At 37.8% G+C, this 21,973-nt stretch overlaps 2 protein-coding genes across 4 annotated transcripts in view; one reads left to right on the top strand and one right to left on the bottom strand.

Moving 5' to 3' along the window:
- Window positions 1–214: 214 nt before the first annotated feature.
- On the bottom strand, window positions 215–11,123 carry LOC139717131 (copper chaperone for superoxide dismutase-like). The gene is made up of 8 exons (XM_071628635.1): window positions 11,002–11,123; window positions 9,493–9,565; window positions 8,072–8,209; window positions 7,227–7,407; window positions 5,462–5,522; window positions 2,537–2,614; window positions 1,875–1,957; window positions 215–782 (listed from the first exon to the last, which is right to left on the bottom strand). Exons 1-8 carry the CDS (start codon window positions 11,020–11,022, stop codon window positions 626–628), a joined length of 792 nt encoding a protein of 263 aa, XP_071484736.1. The 5' UTR covers window positions 11,023–11,123; the 3' UTR covers window positions 215–625.
- A 9,079-nt stretch (window positions 11,124–20,202) lies between these two features.
- The window catches only part of LOC139717484 (synaptotagmin-14-like), a 70,772-nt gene continuing 69,001 nt past the window's right edge, over window positions 20,203–21,973 (top strand). For 2 of the 3 annotated variants that reach the window (XM_071629013.1, XM_071628993.1), the window contains exon 1: window positions 20,203–20,270. The gene's annotated coding sequence lies outside the window, so the exon portion shown is untranslated. The remainder of the gene's footprint in view (window positions 20,271–21,973) is intronic. The other variant, XM_071628999.1, reaches the window with a different exon arrangement.

Below are 21,973 nucleotides of genomic sequence, written 5' to 3'. Positions count from 1 at the left end.
CTTAACCTAAAAAAGTAATATAGAAACACAAAAAAATCAAGGTTATTCTATTAATATGGGAAATCATTATGTAGATTAACTTAAAAAAGGAATATAGAAACATAAGAAAACAAGGTTATTTCATTAACATGGAACATCACAATGTAAATTTTATCTACTAAGGATGCTATATGCATACAAATTAGATCATACTCTGAATTCTTGTTACCTTTTTTAAGCATAATTACTGATCCCCAACTCCTGTATGAGAATGTCATAGTAGATTTTAGGACATTTCTACATTTTTTAAAACATTCTTTTCCACAGGATGTTTTTACCTTCTACGGCATCATAGAAAGCCTCACTTGGATTGAAAAAAAAAAAATTATCTAAAGACAACTTACGGCAACATTTATAGTCTGTTATCATAATCGTTCCATTCCAAACAGAAAGAATTTTTACATATCTCACAATGATAGCTGCAAGCTGAATATCCATGATTACACTACTCCATTGCAAGTTGGGAATGAGTGTTACCAACAATATAAAAAAATATACATATGCATATCAATATACCATTACAAAATGGGCGTACACGTTTTAATAGTAATCGTTATTGCAATCAACCCCATTACCACAGAAGAGATCACAGTGCACTGGCCTTAGCCTTCACAAATTCACTACGTGCTTTCCCGGCTACTGGCACGTTCCGCTCATCCCACAGGGTTATCCCATCACAAGCGCAGATCTTTTTTGTGTTCTCAAACAGTCCTGCAGACCTGGCAATGATCCCACAGGCAATCCTAAAACAAACAAACAAACAAGACAAATAAAACTCTCAGGGATAATAAAAATAGTGTCTTTTTCCCAGAGCAAACTGAGAAAAAAAAAATTGTTTCAAAGGCAGGAAAGTGAATTCAGCAAATCCTCTCAAAATCTATCCAGAGAGTAGAAGCCTGTATTCAATGTGCATGTGCACAATTTTTGCTTATAAAATCACTAAAAAAGAAAATAAACTAAAAAGTCCTACTAATGGTTTACCCATGGTATGCAGAGGTTTCTTGCTATCTCAACATCTACTCACGAAAGAAGCAATAAATCTCACACTAATATTTCTGAATGACTTGCACAGTATGGGGTCTTTTTATTGGCCAGGTGCTTTTTAAGCCCCTCCTCATCTCTCACCAGTCAATACCTTCGATCCAGCTTTCTTCTTCTCCTAACTTCTCTCTATGACATGATCTTTTTCCCTTCCATCTACTTTTTCATCATAACTTGCAGAGGAAATGGGAGGGATGGGGAGGGGGACGAGAAGTTATACAGATATCTAGGAACTGAGGAAGTGTGCAACTAAGGTCTGGTAGGGTATTTTTAGACAGCTTAAGTGTGTGTGCAGGTGTGTGAGTGAGTGTATGCGGGTATTCATGTGTGTGTGAGCAGGGAGATGACTCCTCCCTGGTGCGAGTGTGCACATGTGTATGTGTAACTTCGTGCGGGAGTTTGTGTATATATTCTTTTATATAAATTACAGAGATTTTTATTGAAATCATTCAAGACACTGTCCGTTCAATGCTTTTGTTTGTCTGTTTGTATACCACTATTATAATACGTGCAATATATGTTGTCTGCTCCTTTTCCTTTGTTATGCCAGTGGAAGACGAATTTCTGTATTTTTAACAGACAATAAAGTTCCTTGTATCCTTGTATCCTTGTAGTAGGGTGATACAGGCGAAAAATGGACTGAGCTACAATTGTGCAGTAAACAAACATTCATCAAACACTCAACATTCAAAGCACACACACACACACACACATATCTTGTTGCTCTTTTATTCTGACTCATATTTTGGCTCCAAACACCATCACTTCAGGGTGTAGGTATGAGATTTACTCACCCTACTCCAAATTTGGCACTGATTTGGGATGTGGCATCTGGCAGATCTCCTACAACCAGGGAACGACCGATGATATCCCACACCTGCAGCATGGTGGAACTATGATTATTTTCTGCTAGTCATCAGAAGCTACAATGAGCCTTTTAATGCTTTACATTCCTGTTGTTATTAGCAGCAAAGGCTGCTGGCATTAACATAAAAAAACAACACACATTAAAACTGTGAAACATTTCGATGCACCCTTTTGTCAGGGAAAGCAATGATGAAGACGATGAAATGAAAATGGAGATGGTGATGATGATGATCATAATAATGATAATAATGATGATCATCAATGTCATCATCATCATCATAACACTGCCACTACTACTCTCATTACAAGTACTAATAATGATGATAACGATAACAACAGTGACAAAAGCATGAATGAAAGTCCTAAAGTGTGTGCTTTTCCCATCTGCTTGATCATATAAAATGTAGCCCACGGTGCATAGGGCAGAGTAAAGGACAAACATGATAATTTGCATCTTCATCAGTAAAAGCAAATCAACTTGCAAATCAATGTGACACCACAAGATATTGTTGTTAGAGTGTTATATCACCATCAAATTCAGTGTTTCCTATCTAAAGGCATCAACAGAAGTTGTCTACAACGTGCCCACCTTGACCCGAGAGTTCTCCATCCTGAACAATGAACGACCGTTGCTTTCTGCGGTTATGACACCAAGGTCTCCAGTCAACTAATATGCAAGATAACAGGCATGATGACCATCAACAAAGAGTAGGAAAGCATTCCCTCTTAAACCAGCCATTATCAAACAGGTAAGCAGAGCATTACACTGAAGGTCAGATTCAAAATTTGCTCAGACAATCTACTTTGGCATGACATTTGCCAAAAGTTCAAAGAGCATAGCCATTTGTTGCGTTGTTAAGACAGGGAAGAAATTGGCATGGAGCTGTAAAGTTTTGTCCGAGTTCACATATGTGAATGTGTTTCATATCTGAAGGAATACAGCTGACATTCAAAATGGGTAGACAAAGTCAAAATATAGGGCCAAACCAATAACAGGCTTTCAAGCGGGATAATGTAAACAAGGAAAAGTAGAAATTACGCGGTGCGTAATATATGTCCCCGCCGGAAGTAGCATTTTGTAACAAAATGTGCAATATAGGTAAAAAATCAAGGTCAAAGGTCAAAGAAGTCAAAGGTCAAAATTCTGTGTAGAAGTTTTGAAGCCCTCACCTAGTGCCATCACATAAAGCAAATGGAATCGAAATTGGGTTAGAAATGGCGAAGGAGTAGCATTTTGTAGCCAATGTACAATATAGGTAAAAAATCAAGGTCAAAGGTCAAAGAAGACAAAGGTCAAAATTCTGTGTACAAGTTTTGAAGCCCTCACCTAGTGCTATCACATAAAGCAAACGGAATCGAAATCGGGTTAGAAATGGCGAAGGAGTAGCATTTTGTAGCAAAATGCACAATATAGGTCAAAAATCAAGGTCAAAGGTCAAAGAAGTCAAAGGTCAAAATTCTGTGTAGAAGTTTTGAAGCCCTCAACTAGTGCCATTATATAAAGCAAACGGAATCGAAATCGGGTTAGAAATGGCGAAGGAGTAGCATTTTGTAGCAAAATGTACAATATAGGTCAAAAATCAAGGTCAAAGGTCAAAGAAGTCAAAGGTCAAAATTCTGTGTAGAAGTTTTGAAGCCCTCACCTAGTGCCATCACATAAAGCAAACGGAATCGAAATCGGGTTAGAAATGGCGAAGGAGTAGCATTTTGTAGCAAAATGTACAATATAGGTCAAAGGTCAAGGTCAAAGGTCACAACTGAAATTCTGTGTAGAAGTTTTAAAGCTCCCATGTAGTGCTATCATATAAAGCAAAGAGAATCAAAATTGGCTCATAAATGACAGAGAAGTAGCAAATTGAACATTTTGATCACACACGGACGCACACATGGACGGACGCACGGACGGACGCACGGACACACGGACACACGGACGCACAGACACACACACGTACGGAGCCCGTTTCATAGTCCCCTGCTCGAACTCGTTCGGCGGGGACAAAAAGTAGGAATAAAGTAGGAACAAAATCTCTAAAAAAGTAGGAAAAAGTAGGACATGAGAGGGAAAAAGTAGGGCATTAAAGAAAAAAAAGTAGGAATAAATCAGGACATGTGCTGGCTTTTTGGAGTAGTTTTCGTTGATACTCACTAGAACTCTTTGATGCTACATGTAAATCTTAATTTGTACTCACAACCCTGCTGCCTCAGCCTCACTTTTGCTCCTTTGGAGAGCCTGGTAATTTTGAGCAATGATGAGAGCTGGATGAGCACTGCTCCAAGTCCTAGGCTGCAATATCAGTGGGATCAATCATATCTGCACAGGAGCAAAAGCTGAGGCTGGCAGCAGTCTTGTGGTTGATTGGTTTGGGTTATCCCTCTTTCATGCTGAAGAGGCTCTCCCCACCAGTAAGAATCTGCAACTAGAGTCTACTCATCATTTCTGAATATCAACTATTCAAGTAGCCTTGCACATTTTTTTTTTTTTTTGCGGGGTTTTTCACCAAAAAAGTAGGAAAAAGTAGGAAAAAGTAGGATTTTGAGCAAAAAAGTAGGAAAAGTAGGGACAGCAGTAAAAAAGTAGGAAAAAGTAGGAAAAGTAGGGCCACTTGAAAGCCTGCAATAATACCATTTTTATGAAACGTGACGCAATGATATGAGAAGCATAAATAATATGTTATTCTGTATTCCACGGGAGAGATCAAATCGTTTTAGTCATGTGAAACATTAACAGGGAAAGTCACACACCTTTACCCGAGGGCAACAGAAGAGAAACAGCAAACCTGTCACAATTTCCACAAAGAAGAAATGAGTAACAAATATCATCTTTGATAAGATTTGATAGGAGTTCCAATGGGCACCTCAAGTCAAGCAGTAATAATTTCCAGTCACAGGCATACACTTCATTTTTGTGCCAGAAACATCACTTATTATACAATCCCTTTTAATGATGTCATATCAATAGAAAGTGATTAAGCACACGTTGATGAATAGAAATGCTAGACAAATTTGGTCTTGGTTGATGTCACTTCCTCATAGCAGACATTGCTAGAACAACCTTGTCAAAGGTCTTCACACAGCAATACAAAAAATTAAGCATAAATCATGCAACACCCAGTTGAACCTCATACATAAAAACACAATCATTTAAAGGAACTGTCATGTTCTTTTGTCAGCAATCTCAATTTCTATGCAAGTGTAATCTGCATATCTTCTGAACATTTTTGCATGTTCAAGTACTATTCAGTCTTCACAGGATGGAGAAGTGGTAAACTTCCAGGAATTATGTTGCCCTACAATGATAAATTCAATACATTCAACAAACCTCACCACAATAATTTTGTTCGGTATTCCTTGTTGCTATAAGTATTACAGATAAGGAATAACACCTGTATCAGGCAACCGGTATCCCATCGTCTTGAAGGCCCCCTGGTAGCTTGCTCTGGTATTCTCAGAAGTCAATGATTTCACCACCTTCCAGATGGTCTTTACAACCTTGAACAAGTATGTTAAAGCTCACCTTTTCAGATGATGCTGACTGTCCATGGAGAAATCCCCTTGCATCAAACACATTTCCACAGCTGAAGGAATAAGTGTTTGTGATGAAAAACCATCATGACAGTATTACAAATTACATTGCAACCATTTTTAGAAGTACAGGCTCTTTTTACATAAAAGAAGTAGTGTCTCAATTGTTCAGCATTTCTGGGGAAAGTGCATAAGGTTGCAGATAGCTCTGCAACTGTGAGCATCATTCTAACTCTGATGATAATTTGAGAATATTGAAGGTGCCTTAAACATACATTGCTTATCAAGAGAATTATAAATAAACTTCAATTTGTATTCCTGCAATAAAGTTCTCGCTGAAAAAAAGGGGCAAGAATCAAAAGCACACTAGACTATCATTTTTGTCACACTGCATCCCCCTGAGAATCAAATTTTTTGCTTCATATAAAGTTCATCAGGCACTTCAACTTACAGGATTGCATATGAATCTAATGAATACGGTGGACTCGCACTATAACAAGGTCCTCAGGAAAGGCAGTTTTCTTTGGTTACATCGAAATTTCATTTTAACCAAACATATAAACAACTAGATATATCGCTACGGCTACTGATATGTCTCCGCCATAATGCATGGTTCTCCTAATAGGTCTATAGTACAATGTCTTGACAATGTGTGACGACAGTTTCACACAATTGGCAAAATATTAAAATGACAGGTTTGACACAAATGTGCTGAATGTTCACTTTCCTAGAACTAGGTTCAATTGGATGAATGATTAAAATGTCAGAGTGCAGGTATTTGGGGAACTGATGATTTTTACTTGACTTTTGACCCTTTTATAAGTTTATGCATTGAGTAATTTTCAAGGTATTGAGAAAAAGTATAATTTCTGTATCAAATGGGAAAATAGCATTATCTAAACCTGGCCTTTGACCTTTGACCTCACAGTTCCAAAGAGAATCACTGTTAGGTTGAACATGCATAAACATGTAAGTTTCATGATGATACCTTGAGTTACTTTCGAGATATGGAGGAAAAAGTGCAATTTATCACTTTCACTTGACCTTTTACCTTTTGACCTTTTGGCAAGAAACTTCCCCCAAAATATATATTGGGTAATACATGCCATACATCAAGTTTTTCAAAAAAAAAAACCTTCAGGCATATTGCATTTTAAGGAAAGTAGTGATATTTTGAGGAGTTGATCTTGACCTTTGACCCCCTGACCTTTGACCCATGACCCCCAACTTCCCTAGATAATCACTGCCCATCGGTACAAGCATATATACTAAGTTCCATGAAGATACCTTGAACCATTTGCGAGATATGGAGAAAAGCATGAAATTTCAATTTTTTTCACAAAATAACCTGTGACCTTTGACCTTTGACCCTGTGACCCTAAAATCCACACAAAGTATTATCCCCCAAGGATATACCCTCATACCAAGTTTGATGTAAAACCACCACACGGTTCTTGAGATATCGACAAAAACAAAACGGGACGGACGGACGTACGGACGGACGGACGGACGGACGACCCGAAAACATAATGCCTCCGGCCACTTCGTTGCGGAGGCATAATAAAAACATAGAGAGGATAATGTTACCGGGTGAATTTTTATTTCATTGTAACCAGAATTTTGTTATAACCTAGTTTGTTATAACAGGAGTGCACTGCACTATATTGAGACGATGAGGTTTGTCTAAAACGATAGAAACTTCTCAAAGCCTCTGCCTTAAAGATCTTTACTGGTATCCCACAGAGAGACAACAGTACCTGGAACAGCCATCTGAAATGTCTCCAAATTCGTGAATTCTCAGGGAATGGTTGCCAGGTGACAGACCGTCAATTGTGCCCTCTACGATGCAGTTGTCTTCTGCCACTTGTAGCAATCTCACCACACCCCTCACTGGGTCTCCAGTCTCGATCATACAAACAGCTGCACCAAGATGATTGCCTTCAATATAATGAAACACAAACAAAACAGAATGTCTAAAAAGAGCCTGTGAAATATATTACTAGAAGTAAAAAATAATAACATCATTCTATATAATGCACAATCAAGAAGGCACTGAATGAAAAAAAGAAATGAATATACAAAAAGATACAAAGTATGAAATATTTCATTATTCACCTTTACATCATCGTTCATAATGCAGTAAAAAACACAAATGAAACTAACTCTGAGTTCAAAGGAATAAATATATAGAAAAAATGTTTTTCCTCAATTTTAAAAATCAGTGGACATAGCAAGCCCATTGTGCAGAAGCTATTTTTCATCCCTGTTTATCTGTGATACAATGTGTGCTATCATACAGAATATTACATCATTCATGCCTGGCAGTATGTATTAATTGACCTTGCAGTGTAATTACTTTCATTCTTGTCCAATAAAATTCTTCATACACTGCTCTGCTGTGCTGATGCAGAACTGTGCACTTTCTTAGAAACAAATAAAAAATGATATCTTGTATTTGCTAACATATTCCCGTGCTATGGGACATGAAAGCACTAAGGAACCATGAAGCGTCACTCTGTTACAAACATTACTGTAAACGTTTACACTAACATCCAAGACTAATATCAATGTCTTTTCTAGATAGCAACTTCCGTGAGCATACCTGTTATGTTTGACCCCTGACCTTTGAAGACAGCCTTGCGTCCAGTGGACTCGAGGATTTCTTTTACCTCTGCTGAAGGCAGGACTGTGGTAATGACAACCTGCTCCTGGGATAGGTTGATGTCAACTTCGTGGATGCCTTGAAGTCCATCACAGATTACAAAACAAAATCACAAAATCACATGAGATTCTAAAGTGAACCTCTGCAAAAAAAAAAAAAAAACAAGCTCTACACACTACATGACAAAATTGTCATAGTGGGATTTCCAGCAATATTTGCTTCATTGTTCTTATCCTTCTATGATCAAGTCCAAGGAAAATAATTTTAGTCTTTTCTCTTATACGTCCCCCCAAGAAATGACTTCCCTGCAGTTGTACTGACAAAGGCGAACATTATGCTACATTATTTTAATTGCACATGCGAACCTGTGTTAACATGTGTATGATGCCTTTTGAAAGAGCATAAACATACAAGAAGCCTGACCAGACACCATGCTTTGCACGGCATCAGACAATCAGTCCTGGCATCAACAGCGCTACACCCTCAACAAAACTACAAAGCTGATGAAAATCAATATATTCTACCAAAAATTCTACATTATACTCAAATAAGATATAATGCTCTCACTATAGTATGGTAAATCAGTCCACATCAAGCCCTCGCGCCACATCCATGGAGCAAAAATCTGCATATTTCTAATCCCAATCCCTGACCATGAATTCCATCATTGCACAATTCAAAATACCAACTTTGAACAATACAAATTGTGCATTATGCTACAAACATTTTCCATGCGTGCGCCAAATCCAAATAGAGTTCCACGGCATGCGCTGCTTGAGTATACCGGCGCACGATCGACAGTTCTGTGGCACGCGCTGCTTGAGTGTACCGGCGCACAAGCGACAGCATGACCTTTGAAAGTGCATCACGATGACAGTCCGGCTCTAGCAGTGACTTACTGTGCGGAGAAATGTAATCTACAGTGTGCACACAATGCAATAAATCTTCACTTTTGGTAAGTTGTAAATTGTATGTAGATGTGAATATATCAATTACATTGATAGCATGGAAATGATGATTAATTGATGAAGATTTTCATGATGGGTGTGAGGTAACAAACATGATGTCATGAATCCAAAATCAACCTCATTGTTGTGAGTCAGTTTGTGTTTCGGATCCCAGTTGTACAGCCCAGACACGACTTCCATACGGCCACAGGGATGTGTTTCCAACATATAAAATGTTATCTACAGAATTTTATGCCATCCTCTTGCTCATTATCAGTTACCAGGAAACTCAATTCAATTTTGATAATAATTTTCAGACATGTTGAATAAATGTGATATTCTAGTCTTACTTACAGTAATCCCATTATAATATGACCTGACTAAATGCAGAATCAAACTTGAGCACACACTTACCTTCTATGCCACTCAAGGAATTCTTTATGGAGTTCACACAGCTCTGGCATGTCATCTGCACAGCAAACTCCATCTGGAAATTGAAAAATGAACACAAAACACATGTAGCATCACCACAGGTGGAAAAAATGCTGCAAAAATACTTCACTCACATGAATAAAAACAAAACAGACTAGAAAAAAAGGATCCTTGAGTTTGTATTCACCACAGGGGAACAAAAAAACTGAGAATATAATCTAAAAGCAAACCTGCCAAGTGCTAATAATAAGATCTAGAAAACCTGCACAAAGATTCCACCTCCCATGCCAAAAGTTGACAACACACTAACATTAGGTTAGAGGATACAGTAGGTGTACCTGGTACAGTGTAGTCAAATCTTAGATGGCATTATGGTTGAATTACAGGCAGCATGCTTTACTTATATTCTTTTTTTTTTTCAAAAAAGAGATCATGACTTACAATGTATGTATATCCCTGGCCAGCATGGCCGGGAGCAGGAGGGCACCAGTGCACTCCCATCCTAGATCAGGAAATTGTGTGGAGTCCATCACGCACATCCAGGCCAGGCTAGGCCACATCCAGGCCTCCTCGTCTAGCTCTCTACACAGAGCTAGGACAGAAAGATCCGTCTGTCCGGAGGAGTCGTTTTTTGTTTTGTTGTTTTGTTTGTTTGTTTGTTTGTTTGTTTGTTTGTTTTTTTACATTATCACTCTTCTTCGGAGGGGATCCATGAAGCCAGACACATGTCGCTAGGCACAGTCTCCACAGAACATATCCCAGACGACCAGATACAGACCGATCTTTCGGTCAACACACAGCTGTGTTTCCCATCGGCCATGGTGTCTGGTCATCAGGCTATTCAATTTTCATATGACAGCAACTCTTGCTAGAAATATAGAATAGCAACTTCCAAAAGCAAGAGCAAATCAGCAAGCTGGATTCCGGCCATTCCAGCAAGAGTTGCTAGTAGTCTTCTTGGTCTTAGGTAGGCACTAGAGAGGCCCTGTCAATATTAAAGTTTATTTTCGACTGAAAATCCGAAAGACCAGTTTCTATCTTGTCATCGGCATCGCCATCGGGAATTTGTTCCACGGAGACTGCGTCTGGCTTCACGGAACTGTGGTGAACGTACAAAAAAAAATGGTTAAAAAAACAAAAACAAAACACACAACAAAACTCCTCTGGCTGGACAGACGTGAGCGTGAGGCTACACACATTGCACACAACATCATGCATGTGCATAACTAGGTATACACAGCCCAGTCGCTGTACAGCGTACTTACAGCCGCCTGGTCGGGCTAGCATGTGCAGAGCCCCTGAGCAGAGGTCGCTGGTGGTGCATGTACGACGACGGTGCAGCGTAAGCTAACATAACAAACACCGCAATAAGCATGTGGGACTACTGATAACCATATCATGCCGAGTGGCCCTGAGCTTGTTTTCTTCTAATGAGGACGATGAACCACCAGAAATCTGATTTAAACTTACTAAGCACACACAAAAACTTACGCGTGAGGGTGTAGAATCCATTTTGGCACAGTTGAAAACTGAATTGCACGTATTTACAGATCAAATGTTAAACACTCAATAGTAGCTCGTAACAGTGCAGTGCTCATAAACACGGTACAGCGCTCGCGATCGTCGTTACAGCGTCGAGATCGCATTCGCTTGCCCGCGATTTGACGGGTGTACAACATGTACAAAATGAGTGGCTTGTGCCTGTGTAAAATCCTTTCCGATTGATGTTAGCGATTCGATTCCTATTCAATCCGACTCGATCTCCTTTGAGTGCTCTGATGCGACTGACTGCACCAAGTGGGCATGGCACTGTGCACAATGAAGTTCAGTCTCGACGCAACGATGACTTGCAATATTGGAATTATGATCTGATAATCAAATTTGTTTTGGTTTGTTTGTTTTGATCAGATTTAGTAAACGGGGAAAGATTCATACGTAACAGTCGTATTCAAACCATGGTATTTGTTTCCCTATGTTTCATGAAAATGTTACCGATACAGTATAGGTCATCGTCTATACAGCAGCCCGTATTTCGTCTTAGCCTTTTTGTCACTGTTTAAAAATGAGAGTGGTTATTTCATTTCACTTCATTTTATTGTTTATGTATGATACAATGTAATCAATTATGATAACTCTCAGTAATAAACATACATGGTTCATAATAATTCATGGCTGATTTTGCACTTGACAGGTAAGCAAATCATTGTGACAAAGAACGGAGACATAATAATAAAAATAATAAATAAATAAAATCTAGGTACCATACAGGAGGATCCCCAGTAAGCCGGGCTTAACTTGGGCCTCATGAACAAAGAAGTAAACAGTTTCAGCCAACTATTGACTTACTTAACTACAACAAAAACAAACTATTTCACACAACAAAACATACACTGTCATGTACACAGGTGATGCTACGAAAGAAAAACAAAGAAATATATTACTGTTATAATTGACACGACCGTCATGAAAACTCAAAGAGAAGTTACAGTTACTGTAACTTCTCTTTGTTGTATTTCCTTAAAATGCGTGACTGTCGCATAACGGGCAACAAGTTGTATGATAAAAGTAGGCCTAATTGTATATAAATTATGCTTATCGTTGTTTGGATGTTGTTTATTCTTTGTCGCATACTACTAGCTATCGTTGTCACCGTTCCCATTGTCACCCATGATCATCGTTAATACAGTGGCGGATCCAGAGGGGGCGTATACCGGGCGCGCCCCTCTCTTTATTTGTTGTTAAAACAAAAGACATAGAGGGAAAAAAAATGAGATGAAACCCGGAAGTAGCACCGGAAATACTGTTTGCGCTCCCCGCCCCCCCCCCCCTCACCTTTACAGAACTCCTGGATCCGCCCCTGGTTAATATAATATCAGTGTTCTATCATTAGGAATAATATCCCATGGGTATAGCAAAAACAAAAACAAAAACAGAAACAGTATAGATAAGATAGACACAATATGGCCATACCCCATTTACAACGTTTACCTTCCAAATCTATCAAACTCTCCTCCTTCAAGGCCTACCTTAAATACCACTGTGTGTTGCAACCTTTTCCTGTAGGTCCTATGTATCCTATCATATTTCGTTTTGTATTTCATGTTCCTAACAATAATGTGTAGGCCTACATGATTATGTTTCACATTGGATATTCTCTCTTTCTTGGAGGGGGTGACCCAATGTTTGAGTTGCATTTTAATTGAATTGGAACACAGTCTGAGTGAGGTTCGGCCACTTCGCATTAAAATCTTTTTCTTTTCTTTTCTTTTTTTTTTGGGGGGGGGGGAAGTTTCGTAAACGCTTTAATCATAACTCCACTTCGTTTGTATCAAAATGTGTAGAAGGGCCTCTAATGTCAAAGAGCAGTTCAACTATGCGCATGAGCAGAAAAAAATGTCATTCGTATCACTAACGGGCATTTTGGTTTATAAATCCACTGGGATATATCTGTGATGTGATTATTCATGTCATCCTTATAAATGCTTCTTGCTAGCACATCCACCTGACAGCAAAAGTGATATTTGGAAATATCAATGGAAAAAATTGTTAATACCTTCAATGCAAAATAATGAAACGGATGTTTTTCCAAGTTTAATTGACGGATCATTCTGGCCACGTGGTATATACGCGAGTTCATTATCATTGTATTTGTTTGGACAGAATCCCATAACTTAAATCTTATGCGTTATGTCGCTCTGGAAACGAGTGATGTTTCCCCAAAAATACAGCTGAGAAGATTGAGTAACTGGTACCAAATGTGCCCATGAGTTAGCACCGAACTGGCTTGTAGATACCCTATTGAACTGCACTAAGTCAATTAATACGGGGGGGGGGTGGGGGAGACTGAGCAGGGGAAGAGGGTAGGAGGGGGTATTTTGCTCCCATGTGAGGTAGCTATTATATTTTTGAAATTAAAATGAAAAGAAAATTATTTTGTGCACATTTTCTGATGAGATGTTCGGTAAATTGTCGATTAAAAAAGGGACTTATAGATTAGAGGAAGATCTACCTTTGAGGAGGGTTTGGGGGAAAGGATATCCATCCATCCACCCCCACCTTCCCCTCTCCCCACACACACACACGCGAGGGTGTTTTTTTTTTTAGAATTAAAATGCATTGATCGGTTGCACTCCTTGGGTGAAATATTTGGATGATTATCTATCAAAACTACACCTATCATACAACTCTTAAAAAAAGAATTAAACCAACTCCCGAAAACCGGGTGAAGGGTGAGAGAGAGATGATTGTATATAGGGCCGGCGCCGCGTTTTTAAAAGTGTGCGTATAAACATGTGTGTGTGTTTGGGGGGGGGGGGCAGTTTAGATTGCTGGTGCCACTTCCGGGTCTAATCGGCTGGCAAGCAAAACAGGTTTTCCCGGTCAATTTCATACTTTTGTCATTCCAATTCATAAATGTGCATTCAAATTCACACAGCGCACGCACGCGAAAATATTCGGGCATTCAAATTCAAAATCGGAGCTATCAAGTTAATTCATTTGAGTTCTATTTCGTTTTCGTCAAATCAAATTCATGCTTGGGCGTTAAATTTCCAAATGCGAGCATTGCATTTCCTACTCGTGCATTCAAATTCACGCAATCATGGCAATAGTCATGTGGTAGTCCCGATGAGCTCGTTTGGAGCGTTTAATTTCATTTTCAGGCTATCTAGTTCCTACTTCGTGCAATCAATTTAACGAGGAAAATGGAGTAGACTTTCTGAAGGGGCATACACAACCAATGAAGGCTTGCATAACTAAGTGTTCTCTGTTCATGTATATTTTTGTTTTTTTATCTCAACAAATTTCAAATTGTAAGGACCAATCAGCAGTGCATCCAAACAACACAATGACAATCTAATCATATTTCTTGATGATACTGTATGCTGACAACGCCCAAACACTAATCACATAATGACACTGCATCAATGTAATATTTTTTTTTAATTGACACACAACTTGATGATCTCACAATATGGTCACAAAAGTAAACCAATAAGATACAATAAACAACAAACAAGACGTATACAATGTTCATGTGATCAGTTTCAATGTATTCGATTTTTTTTTCCGAAGGTGTCAACCAACCTTCTGTATTATGCTCGTCTGTAGGCCTATACAGTGCCTAATGTTTGTTTGTTTGTTTCATTTCCCATATGAGAAGATGGCTGGATAGCCCGTATTCAGCTGCAATATAGCTGATCTTCCATGGGGTCCAGTTGGATGTATGGTGGGATCACTTCACCGGGTTAAACACCCTGCTCTTTGAGATGAATAAAAATGAAGTGGGATCTTTTACGTGCATGATCTGTGACTCTCACAAAATAATGGGGCCTCCATTTTATGTCCTATCCGAGGGACATTTCCTTTCCGTGAAGCCCGAGTTCAAATTTTTCAATGAACAGGTGGACCTTTGTGTGTGTGTGTGTGTGTGTGTGTGTGTGTGTGTGCGCGCGCGTGTGTGCGTGTATTCGTTCTATGTTTGATATGTGTTATTGTACAATCATTTTGTCTTCACTTCTCTCCCGAATTTTCTGCCTTTTCCCTAACAGTGTTCTGGACAAATGAGTTCTCATTCTTCCTCATTCATACTTACCTAATTCACAACATTTTGGTGTATGCCAATACACAATATGAATTTTGATCATAACATATGCGACCAAAATGTTGTAAATCATTCGAGTGATCATCATACAATAGAAGAATTCGATGGTACATTTATTTCTATTCTTTACATGATCAGAGATATTCAGATATTTCAAACGATGCAAATAAATGATTGTTCGAATTGTTTGAGTTTAATCCACATAAATGCGAGAAGTCTTAATAGAAATTTTAATTCTGTAGAGTTATTGCTGTCACCCGTAAAAAATTTATCTTTTTCAATGATAGGAATAACAGAAACCTGGCTTTACGCAAATTCACCTCCTTTATTTAGCATTCCACATTATCAGTGTTTACGTTTGGATCGCCGTCACGGAAAGGGGGGGGGGCGGTGTTGCTCTTTACGTTCATTCTCAGTATGATTTTGAATTAAGAACAGATTTACAGATAGAGAACGGTGAATCCTTATTTATTGAAATACTACAAAAACATAAAAAGAATATTGTTCTAGGAATGATATATAAACCACCTGGTAATTCTGCAGATAATTTTTGGATAAATTTGAATTATGTTTAGATAATATAACACGTGAAAATAGGTATCATTTGATGGGCGATTATTGATTTTTCTGAAAGTGGATGCAAATACCTCACAAAAATTTGTTGGCATCCTTAATTCGTATGCTCTTTATTCCCACATCTCCAGAGCAACTCGCATTTCGACAACATCACAAACTCTCCTTGACAATATTATCATTTTCAAATAATTATACCTCATGACACTTGTTCCAATGGAATTTGGTATTATGTCATTTCAGACCATTTACCGATATTCACTATCATTGACTAGCTACATTTTACGCCGCCTATACCCTAGCTTAAGAAAATGCATAGGAAAGAAACTCTCATGAATATTGAATTATTGATTTCTGATTTGACAAATGAAGACTGGTCAGAGGTGTTTCATGAGTCCAATACTGACAGGGCCTATGATATATTCATATCTAGGTTAACGGATTTATATGAGAGAAATATGCCGTTAGCCCTCACAAAAACAAACAGAAAAAATAGAAAACCTTGGGTAACCAAAGGTACCATACAATCCATAAAAACCCGTAATAAATTATATGAATTAGCATTGAAGGGTAAATCAGAATCTCAATATTCAAAATATCGCTTCTATAGAAATAGACTTACCTCAGTGATACGACATTCCAGAAAGCTTTATTACTCACGGAAAATTGAATCACATAAAATTGATATAAATGCGCTTTGGAATACAGTAAATGTTTTATTGGGGAAAAATCTCATAACGACAAATGTAATTCATATGTTGATGATGAGCTGGTAAACGATCCACTCAAAATCGGAGAAGAATTAAAGGGGAAGGCTAGTAACTGATCAGTGGGAATCAGTGGAAATGCTGGGAGATGATCGTTCCAATCCTTATGGGATTCATTCAAGAGTTCATTGTATATCTATTGTTGTGTGAAAATGATTTGCTTCAGAACGGTCTCATATTCAAGTAATGTGCAGATTAATGCTCCGTCACTGACCAGGGACGCTAACCTGGAAGCATTAAACTGTACATTACTTGAATATGAGACCATTCTGAAGCAAATCATTTTCACACAACAATAGATATACAATGAACTCTTGAATGAATCCCATAAGGATTGGAACAATCATCTCCCAGCATTTCCACTGATTCCCACTGATCAGTTACTAGCCTTCCCCTTTAAATGCGTATTATGTTGAGATGGGTCCCCGTCTTGCCTCTACCATAGATTCGGGAAATGCTCATTTTACTCAATACTTACCGTCATCTCCCCAAAAATTCTTTATTTCTTACGCCAACAAGTCGTTATGAAATCATTAAAACAGTCAAGGAGCTTAAGACTAGCCATCCTAAAGGCTATGATGGGTTTAGTATTAACCTTGTTTAGCAGATAATAAACCACATAGCCGACCCATTATCTCGTATTTTTAATTTATCGCTTTCTTCTGGTCAATTCCCAAACTCATCAAAAATAGGCAAGGTTATACCGATTTACAAGAAAGATGACTCATCTCAAATGAAGAATTGTCATCCAATTTCTTTGCTTCCTGCCCTATCAAAAGTTTTAGAAAAGATTGTACATAAAAGACTTTATGGGTTTCTGAATGATAATGCATTATTAGTTTCTAATCAATTTGGTTTTAGAAAAAAAAACATTATACAGATTATGCAAATATTAAATTACATGATCAAATTATTGAATCGTTTATGAGACAAGAACATGTTATCGGGATTTTCATGGATCTGAGCAAGGCATTCGATACCATAGGTCATAATATCTTATTGTATATAAAATGCAGAAATACGGTATCCGCGGCCAAGCTTTATATTGGTTTAAAGATTACATGTATTTGCACAACAGAAAGCAGTATGTGTTTTACTAATCGACTTAGTCCAATAAACAAAACTTTCCCTGGTGTCCCACAAGGATCGATTTTAGGACCTTTGTTGTTTTTGATATATATATAAATGATTTAATGCATTGATCTTCGTTATTTAATTCTATTTTGTTCGCAGATGACACGAGCATCCTCTTTTCTCATAAAAACCTACATACACTCACTACAGTTGTCAATTCAGAATTATCAAAGGTTTCAACGTGGTTTACGTGCAATAAATTATCATTGAATATTGGAAAAACGAATTATGTTTTCCTTAGAAATAGCCATGCACCAATGGATGATGTCGTGTTATATATTGATGGCAAGCAATTGGATCAAAAGTCCTGTGTAAAATTTTGTGGGGTAACTATCGATTCACACCTAACGTGGTCCGATCATATACACCGAGTTTATTCAACAATATCAAAAAATATCGGGATCCTCTGGAAAGTAAGAGAATATCTTACCAAACATACCCTTCAAATTCTTTATAATACTCTCATATTACTCCATATCACCTATATACTGTAATATTGTGTGGGGGAATTGCGGTGTTAACAAAATAAAGTCGATATTGTTATTACGAAAACCTGCTGTAAGACTTATTACCGGTTCGCACTATTTTAGTACACACTGAATCTTTGTTTTATGATTTAAAGACTCTTCTTTCTGATCTACATTCATGGCAAACAACAATATCTATGTATAAATATTTATCAACAATCAGCTCCCTGTATTGTTTAAAGGTATGTATATTTCAAATTATAGTATTCATTCATATCATGCCCGTCATGCAACAGATTATCATTTGGAAAACCCTAAATTCATTATAGCTCAAAATTCCATAAGACATCATGGTCCAGATGTATAGAACTCATTGAATGATGACCTTAAACGCAGTTCTTAGTTCTCTACAATGATTTAAATCATCATAAAAACGTTCTTCTCGCAATGTACCACTCGAATTAGAAATTACGCTTTTGTTATAGTTCCCAACTCCTGGACATCGTTTGTCATCGCTTTTCTTCTCTTCTCTCTTTCCTCTACTCTTCCTATTCGGGTACCTTATTCTCGGGTTTTGTTTTGTTTTGTTCTTCTTTCGTCTGTATACATTCCACCTTGTGTTGTCCTTTTTGGTCAAATGACATTTTAAATAGTTTAAACATTTAAATTATTTGTTCTACGTGTGTATAATTGTTCCGTTCCTTCCTTTAGTTAAATAAAAAAAAAAAAAATTGCTACAAGGCATATCATGTTCAGAGGCCGTTGTCCAAGTCAATCGTTTTGCTTATTGATAACGGTCGCCTCCATCTGTACACTTAAAGATCTGTAATGATATTTATGAATTATTTCACATGATTATATATTTGTAATGGGAAATTTCGTTTAAACTCTCATGACTTGTGAATAATATGTTCTATATTGTTATACTTATTTTCTGTTATGTGCAAGTGGAGAAAAAAAACCTACTAACACTTAAACTCAAACCTCTACTGCAAAATAAATAATCTTCATCATAAATCCCAATATATTCAAAGCTAAATGAATAAAAAAAACACACACATACACGGCCCCAAACTAACTAAATTCAGGACTTCTTTTAGATTGAATGCAGTTATTTGGAACATGGTTGCCTATTCACGAATTTGAATAACGGACGAGATTCCGTCGCCAGCATGGTATGAATTTGAATGCTCATTCCTGAAATTCGTGCTCCTCTCTTAAATTTGAATGCTCCGATAGTGAATTTAAATGCTCCGACAATGAATTTGAATGCTCCGATAGTGAATTCGAATGACCGGATTTTGAATTTGATTGCTGATTCAGTGCTGCGAGCGTGGAATGCATGAAATCGAATGCTCGGAATAGGAACTTGAATGACAAAAGTATGAAATCGACCGGGAAAACCTATAATAAGAAAAAAAAAGTGTTTACAGTTTTTTTTTCCTTTTTTTTCTGTGATTCCACTTCCGGGGTAAAAAAAAAGAAAAAGAAAAAAGGTGTGTGTGTGTGTGTGTGTGTGCGGGGGAGGAGGGGGCACGGTGGCTAGACCCTATGTGTTCCTATGTATTTTGCAAAAAAAAAAAAAAAAAGAGAGAGAAAAAAAATGGGCTCCGGCCTCTCCCCCCTCCCCCTCCTTCCCTATTGTGCCGGTTACAGTTCATTATTCCGAACTTTACGTTTTTACGAAGGTATATTATATAGTCCGAAAATGAAAATTGATTTTTAACAATTCCGTAAATAGGCCCTATGATACCTGTTTTACAATTGGAGAAAATTATTACATTACACATTTTATGGCCAACAAATACTTTGATACCATTTCCTAATTAGTAGAAACACGCCATCAATAAGCTTCACGGATTTCTCTTATAGACTTTTACCTTCGTAACGTCCTTTTGGTATAAATTTTATCATATGATATTTAATTCTGCAGAGTTTATCGGTGAGTGGGGAAAGGCGAGGTAAAAGAACCCCTTGAATCATACCCAGGGAGCTATATAATAGGGCCTACTCCCTACACCAAAACGCACTTACAGCTCCCCCTCCCCCTCCCCCCATCAGGGGCAACTTTTGAATGGCAGGCGAACCATCGTTCCCTAAATCCGGGATAACAGGTGTCCGAAGTCTTTCACTTCAATGTGTGGTACTGTTTACGCTCATATTCACAGTGTATATGATAATCGCGTGATGTCCGCCGCGACATAACCAGAGGTAAGGGTAAGTAAAGTACCTTTTCACTTCTTGTGTGAATGCAAACCATCAATTTTTATCTGCACATTTTATTCTCAGTGATGTTAGTTTTGGTGTTTAGGATATGAGGGAAAAGAAACGTATGGACCAGGTGAAGTTTCGTGAGCTTTCCATTCACTATATACAGCCCATGGTTGTAGATTAGTACGTATGCTTATTGGTAGAGGCCCCGAGATAATCGCTTCCAGTGAACACACAATGCTCGGCTGCCTCAATACTCTCCCGTGTATTTTTGGCGTCAGTGGTGTGATGAATATTGGGAATTCACAGCTCTGTCATTTCGTATGCTGTGTGCACTGCACACAGTGACGCCATGTATCTGAATGCTGTTGATGCTGTTCTGTGGTAAACTGATTGTCTCACTATTGAAAAGTACCATAAACTGGTGTGGCATAATTATTTTGAGTTATGATAAACAGTGATGTGTACTCCGTTGTCCTCTTAGTCACCATCTAAAAAAAAATATTCCCAAACTTTAGTAGCTTTCAATTTACATACAATATTGGAAAGAAAGTCCAAAAGTTCTGGATTTTGTTTTGTTTCAGAAGTTAATCTGAATTTATGGCATCTTTTACCGCTAACACTCAACAGTACCAGATCAAAAACACATAAGTTTTACAGCATCTCTGTTTTGGTGTATTCACAAATTGTTTACACACTGTACACCTGAAGAGTTTATAAATGGAGTTGGCCCTTTTTTTTACTGCAGGTGTTGGCTACTGAAATTAAGTGTTTGATTCTACAATTGAGTCAAATCAAGTAACTGCATATATGTGTGTGAATGTTTAAATGGACAAAACGAACTATCGTTTATGAAGCATGAACTTTTTTGTGCAATTGGACCAGGGGTGGATCCAGGAATTCCGTATAGGGGGTGGGGGGGGGGGGGGGGGCACACAAAATATTTCTGGTGCCACTTCCATGTTTAATCAGGTGACAAGCAAAGAGAAAAAAAAAGATGGGGGGGGGAGGGGGGAGGAGCTCCTGTGCCATTTCTCAGACCAAATATTTCCGAGTTCATCGGCTGACAAAAAAAAAAAAAAAAGGATTCAGTGTAATGTTCTGGTGCCACTTCAATAAGAAATTAAAGATTTAATTAAAAATTTTATTTAAACCCCATTCATTTTCTTTTCTTTTGTTTTAAGAAAATTGTGGGGGGGGGGGCATGTGCCTGTTGCGCCCCCTGGATCTGCCACTTGGGACAATAGTAACATTTGTAATTTATGAATTTTGCCATCGTACGTGTTTGTTTTTCATGTGATTGATGGTTAACATGGGCAAACTTTGCAGTACAGTACTTAGTGTGAATATAACAAGCACTGTTTTCACGCAACTTCAAGAAGTGGAATGATTTGATGGTTTGCCTACAGTTGAGAGAATGAAAATATGTGACTGCCTTTTGACATCATATTAAAAAAATAGTAAATATGTGATAACAAAGGGAGTTCATAGGCCTGCTGATTGTATAGCTGTTATTATAGAATATGTAAGTAAAATGGCTGTAGGGAAGATACCAGAATTACTGAATATGTCATTGCTAAGAAAATTGTTTTAACTGCAGTGCTGCCATAGAGCACACATTTTATTCGTAAAATAATAGCTGTACTGTCTACACAAATGGTACTTTTCCCTTGGAAACTAAAGATCCATAAATTATAGTGAACAAAATG

Source organism: Diadema antillarum, unplaced genomic scaffold (assembly GCF_040938485.1).
Source record: "Diadema antillarum isolate AM-2024a unplaced genomic scaffold, OU_Dant_1.0 scf00000007, whole genome shotgun sequence".
NCBI lineage: Eukaryota > Metazoa > Echinodermata > Echinoidea > Diadematoida > Diadematidae > Diadema > Diadema antillarum.
Note: the sequence above shows the minus strand (reverse complement) of the source record. Positions and strands in the feature narration are given on the sequence as shown.